The sequence below is a fragment of the Nestor notabilis genome, unplaced genomic scaffold, assembly GCF_000696875.1.
Source record: "Nestor notabilis isolate BGI_N333 unplaced genomic scaffold, ASM69687v1 scaffold31043, whole genome shotgun sequence".
Classification (NCBI taxonomy): Eukaryota; Metazoa; Chordata; class Aves; order Psittaciformes; family Psittacidae; genus Nestor; species Nestor notabilis.
Genome location: NW_009923857.1, coordinates 1,970 through 8,204, shown reverse-complemented (window position 1 = coordinate 8,204; position 6,235 = coordinate 1,970). Strand labels below are relative to the sequence as shown.

The 6,235-nt window shown below is 47.8% G+C and overlaps 1 protein-coding gene across 1 annotated transcript in view; it reads left to right on the top strand.

Moving 5' to 3' along the window:
* Window positions 1–595: 595 nt before the first annotated feature.
* The window catches only part of PMEPA1 (prostate transmembrane protein, androgen induced 1), a 7,509-nt gene continuing 1,869 nt past the window's right edge, over window positions 596–6,235 (top strand). The window contains 1 exon segment of the mRNA XM_010012358.1: window positions 596–727. Within this exon segment, the coding sequence (XP_010010660.1) occupies window positions 632–727 (96 nt within the window). The 5' untranslated portion in view covers window positions 596–631.

Genomic DNA, 6,235 nt, shown 5'->3' with positions numbered 1-6,235 from the left:
CATTGGAGAAGAGGGGTCTGCCTGCTGTGCTGTGCCATGGGCACCCCATGCCACTGTCTGACCCCTGTGACAAAGGGGACATGTGCCTGATGCAAGGGTGTGCCCCACGAAGGACTTCATCCTCCAGGGAGGACTGGACTGGAGTGGTGGTGTTGGGAAGAGAATTGCAGAAATTTGGCTTGCACTTAGCTAAACTGTTCCATTAGGATGAGTTATGCTGGTTCTTGGCTCTGTGGCCTTGAGCAAGGCGTGCTCAGCACTGAGATGCTGCTGTTTTGTTCTGGAGGAGGTATCCAGCACACTGCAGCTGGGAGGGCTTTGGGAAGTTCTGTCTCCATTGTAGCTTGGAAACGCTCTGCTTTGATAGATTATTTTTAAAGATCCCTCCTAGAGACTCTTCTGTGGCACTAAAAATGTAAATTTGTGAGTTTTATTAAACGAGTAGCTGGGCTCAAAGCATGCTGCATGTGAGAGCTTTATGGGGGAAGGATGCAGCGGTGTCACTGGTGTCTCATCCACATTAGCAGTTTTTGTGCTCAATTACGTGCTGCTTTTTCTGGTGGCTTAAAGTCTGTCTGTCTCTCTTGCAGCGGAGTTGGAGTTTGTACAGATAATCATAATCGTGGTGGTGATGATGGTGATGGTGGTGGTGATCACGTAGCTCTCTGCGCGATCCTTCATCAGCCGGCACAGCCAGGGGAGGCGGAGGGACGAGAACCTCTCATCAGTAAGTCGTGCCTGCTCTTCCAACCCGCTTTGTCCTGCACTGGTTGCCAAATGACGTGACGTTGGGGATGCATTAGAGCCAGAGGCATTCATGTGGGTCCTGTTTGCCCGTGTGCCACTTGGCACTGCATGAAGAGACACTGTCCAGGTTGGATCTTGGCATCATCTTCTGTCTCTTACTGGGGGAGGGCTTTTGTGGATGCCTCTGGCTCTGAAGTTGTAATATATGGACAGCTATAGCCTTTGCCTTTGCCCTCAGCTTTGCAATTCAGACTCTACATCAGTAAAGTAATGGTACGAAACTATTCTTGATGTGTCTCATTCCTGAAAAACCAACACATGCCCTCAGCTGTTTGGGGTGCATATGCCTTGCTTTCAACAGCCCCAAACTATGGAGTCCATTAGCAGCTCCAGTTGCAGTGTCTCCAATGAGCATATAAATGCTTATTGCCTGCCTTGAAGAGAATAAGAAATCCTGAAAGACTTTCTCCTGTTTTCACCAGTGGTGCTGGTGGAGGGGGTCAGAGGTGGTGGAGGGGTCAGAAAACATTGTCAGCCAGACAGGCAGGCATCTTTCCAAGGGGATGCTCAAGAGATTCCCTGTGTAACCCAGGCTCTGTGCTTCATAAAAGCCTGAGGAGAAACGTGTTAATTGTACCTCTGACAGGGACTCGAGGGGGAGCCTCTCCAGCCTCGAGGCAGATGTTGGTTTACGTAGTTTCCTCAAATGCAGCAGCTCAAAGAGACTTACAAGAACCCAAAGAGAACAAACATCCCATTTTCTTGGAGGTTGCGTACGTACCATTCACCGCTGGCTCTGTCTCCAGTGCAGGGATATCATGTACTGATACTACTTTATTTTTCTTAGCATTCATGCTGAAGTATCTCAAAGCTCCTTAAACAGTAGGGCTTCCTCAAGGTCACTACTTCGTGCCCTTCCTTCTGCAGGTTTCCAGGGCAAGCTGAGCACACTAGTGCTGCCTTGTGGTGGTCTGTGTGGGGCCTTGTATTAAATCCATGCTTGCTGCTGGAAAAAGATCAAATACTGGGATTGCTTTCTTTTTTCTTCTATTTCCTTCTATTTTTTTCTCATTTTTAGAGAGAGAGAGCAAGTGCACGAGACAACTATCTAACATCTTTTATTTCATAAGTCTTCAGTACAGTGCTGTTGAAGGCTCTCCAGCCAGCAGATGCCCAGGACAGAGGCTGTCTCTCTGCTCCTTAGCTGCTCTTTTTGTCAGTCGGCTGACAAAGGTCCCTTAGACACTCAGTGCTGCAGTGAGGAAGACAGCCCTTGGGAAAGAGAGCTGTGCAAACCCCAGGCTCAAACCACTTCAGTTCTGTGAGCTGCGGAGCGTGTCTCCAGAGGGCATGGCAGTGAGCTCAGCTCATGGTCCTGTATCAGTGCTGTACAACAAGATCGAAGTGCTGCGAGCGTGTGATCCCACATTATAGCAGCCAGTCGTGACCACTCAAGCACCTGCCTGCTTTGGCAATCAGAGATAAACTTCCCTGCACATATCCCAACTCCTTATGGAGGTACAGGAATCCTATATCTCTTGTCACTGTCCTGTGTACCTGCTTCCAACAGTAGCAGAATGTGAGCATCCAAGCACATGAATTATTAAGAATAACAGAAAGTTTGTTTTCAGTTTTTTACTGATTTATCATGTCCAGAATGTTTCCTGTTTTATTTGACCAATATCAAAATGTTTAATTTTATATTTTCTAAGAAAATACCAGATTGAGCATTTTTTATTTTAAAATACTAATCTCCATTTTCTGAAAGTGGCCTGTCTTTCTTCTGAAAGAGGAAAGAAGCTTCCCTGTGGCCTGAGCTCCTGACGGGACAGAGAAGCTCCTCACGCACTAAGTGGGAAGCCTGTTACAGTAGGATCAATTGTACTAATGATCATAGAATCATAGAATGGTTTGGGTTGGAAAGGACCTTAAGATCATCCAGTTCCAACCCCCTGCCAAGGGCAGGGACACCTCGCGCTAGACCATGTCGCCCAAGGCTCTGTCCAGCCTGGCCTTGAACACTGACAGGGATGGAGCATTCACAGCTTCCTTGGGCAACCCATTCCAGTGCCTCACCACCCTCACTGGAAAGAACTTCTTCCTTAGATCTAATCTAAACTTCCCCTGTTTAAGTTTAAACACAATCACCCTTGTCCTGTCACTACAGATCTTAAAGGGAGCTCCTTGGATATCAGCACAGTGTGTCCTTCTGGTAGAAAACGGGTCCGGTTTGAATGAGTGCTGAACTGGATACTGGTTTATGTTATCCATTAAACTTGCACTGAACTGATGTTGGACTTTGTAAATCCCAAACTTCATTTTGCTGTCGTGACCGCAGATGGGCACCGGAGCTGCGTACACGCTTTTCATCTTTTGAAATATTAAAGTAGTTCATGCCATGGTCAGGATGCTGCTGGGTCTGCCAGGGTTGTCCTTTTTTGTTGTTGTAGCTCAAAAATTACAACCGAAGGAGAAACTGATTTCCCTAAGGGTTTCTTTTAATGCAGTTCTTGCTAGTAAGGAGTTCTTGTAGTATGTCATGTATTTCTCCATCACCATTTTAGCTATATTTAAACTCTGTGTCCTTATAACAAGTACCTTTATTTTTCCAGAACTAAGATTACTTAAGAAATGCTACTAAAACAATAAGAAAGGTTCCTGCACCTTTGGAACAGTGATATCCCAGTCCCCCAAGAAAAAGAGGTTTAAATGCAATTTCAAAGCATACCTTTGTCCCCCAAAATGGAAAATTAGAGTCCTCCTGCAGGCTTAGAGACTTAATCTGCACCATGCAGCTTTACAGAGAAAATTCTCTGACACCAGTGAAACAAGCAGCTCTCTAAAAGTCGAAGATTGATCTCTAAAAAGAAATTAAAACGTAATTTTAGGTTCTACAGTGAGTCCTGGAATACTTGCGGAGGCTTTTGCAGCCGTATTGCTCATCAGACAGCAGGATCTCAGCTTTCATTTCGGAAAACCATAGCTTTCTAGCCTCAGCCATTGTTGAGATGAATTCAAGTCCTAAACATTCTGAAATTCAGAGGTGAGTGAGAAGAGCCCCGAGGATGAGGATTTACAGCGGGGATGCTCCCTCATGGGTCAGTGCAGTGTTGCTTGGCCCAGTGGGGCTGTGTAGCCATCCCATGGCCCAAGCATGAAGGCTAAAGTATGTACGTGTCCTGCCTCTGAGGCTTTGCCCTCCTCTTGCTACTGCTTTCCAGCAATTTTAAACCCACTGTTGAGTTTTTAGGAGTGATGAGCCATTATCCAGATAGGCTTCACAGTGATGCGTGAGGCAGAGGGTCGGTGTCAGTGAGCGTGCCTGTGATCGGTCAGCCGTGGGCACGGAAGTATGTCCAGGTCAAATCCCTGGAGTCCTGACAGAAGTGGTTAATAACAGCTGAGAGATCCAGCTCCTACAGAAAATGGGTCTTCTGTCTGCTCCTTGTCTCTCTGCGGATCCCATTTTAATGGTGTTTCTACTGGTTTGCTACTCTTGCATCACATGTTGCCCAGAGCATCATTCCTGGACCTCATCTGTACAAACAGATGGGTTAATGTGTGAGCCAGGGCTTTTCTTCTGAATGCCTGGGTGGGATATTGGGTGCAGGCTTTGGGTGAGTGATACTTGGGGCTCATGAACGTTTTGGGTGGAGCAACTCACGTAAGGGTGCGTACATGGTCTCTTCATTGCCTGCCGGAGCGGGAAGCCCCAGCTGAGCGCAGTGATGCTCCGCACGCCGGGATGCGCCGGGATGCAGCCGCCCTCGTACGAGCTGGCTGACATCACTCCCAGGAAAGGGGGAAGCAGATGGGATATTGCCATGGCACTGCCCACTGCCAAGTTAAATATAAAACATCTAGCAGAAGGCAGCGGGGTACTCACTGCTCAGGAAGTCTGCCATGGGGGCATGGCAAAGTAAACACAATATTCAAAGTGCTTCCCACTCCTGCCTCCTGCTTTGGCGTCCTTCAGGATGAAGTGAAGGGCTGGCAGTGCATGTGGCAGTGCTGGAAACCCTCCTCGTGCCCTTTGGTGTCAGTGCCCTGGCTGAGTGGGGGGTTAGAGGCAGCACAGATTTGATCTATGGCAGATGCAGTTCCTCTTGGGTCTTTTGGCTGCTGGGGGAATTTGACTGTTGACTGTCCCTGCAGGAGAGAAATACATGTAAAATGGACCAGACTAAGTGGTTGATGCCTGTGTAAACAGTTGCATATTGAAGTCTCAAGGTCTGTATAAAACATGGTGCTGCATTGCTCAGGAAGGGCTGTGTGGCTCACAGCTCAACCAGCGTGTTCATTAGCTGTAGCTGGGGAGGGTGCTGGTATTGCAGCACTTAACCTCTGCTCCAAGGAGGTGCTTCCTAAAGAACACCAAGAAATGGGAAGAATCTGGGCCATCTCATTTGCACTGTTTTCCTTGCACTGGCACCAGGACCGCTTTGAGGTTTATGTGCAGAACTGAGCTTCAGAAACAGGAATCTGATGGGATTCTCTCCATATCTGATACCATATGCGATGCCACAAGAGAAAAGATATTCTAAACTTGGGGAAAATAAAGAAGAAAAAAGCAGGGGGTGGGGATATTATGATGGATGGCTTCTCTGGAGATCTTGTGCTGTTGCTGCGTTTTGGGCTGTCCATTGTTTGTTGTGGATGCCCTGGTGCAGGGGCATCCCTGCTCTGTTTGCTCTTGGAGGTGCTTCTGTGGTGAGTGGAGATGCTGCTCAGCTGCTTGCTGGGATAGCTGCAGAAGTATGCAGCAGTGTTTTATCCTTGTGTACCACAGCCTGGTATGAGGCCAGATGTGCTTTGCAGCTGGGTGAGGTCCAGGGAGCATCAGACAGCAAAATCCCTTCTGAGTTTATCAGTGAAGGTGTTCATGGTGCTGCGGAACCACTGCAGCTTCTTACAGGCTTCCACCAGGGCTCCAGGCTGCCTGGACCACCACAGCTATTGGAGAACTAGGTCTTTTTATAGCAGCAAAGCTTGTGGTTTGCTCATCTGGGGAGCCCTGCTGGGGCTGGGCCCAAGAATGGCCTTTGGATGGGACAGGTTAAAGGGAAGAGGTGGTGAAAAAACACCTTTGGCATTTTTTTTTCCACTGGTGTAAATACTTCTGCTTGTGGCTGACTTGCTGGTGCCAGAACTAGAGATTCATCTGCAAGGAACTGAGAAGTGCCAGCTATTCCAGGTTATAATTACGAGCCTTCTGGCTTCTTTTCCTCCAGCCCTGCCTGCTGGAGGGTTGTTGCTATATGTGAATATTAGCAATATTTAAATATTTCAGTTCTCAGGGCAAAAGTGTCGCGGGTGAACTGTGCATGCTCAGAGCATCACCAGCAAATGGGAAGAACCTTTGTTTGTTTGTTTTGATCATGAATTGTAAACTAATCTCATGGTTTGGGGGAAATTGGCTTGTGGCTTTTCATGCCTGGGGTTGTTGGCACCTGGGTTGGGATCGCAGGGTCAGGGTGATGCTTGGAGT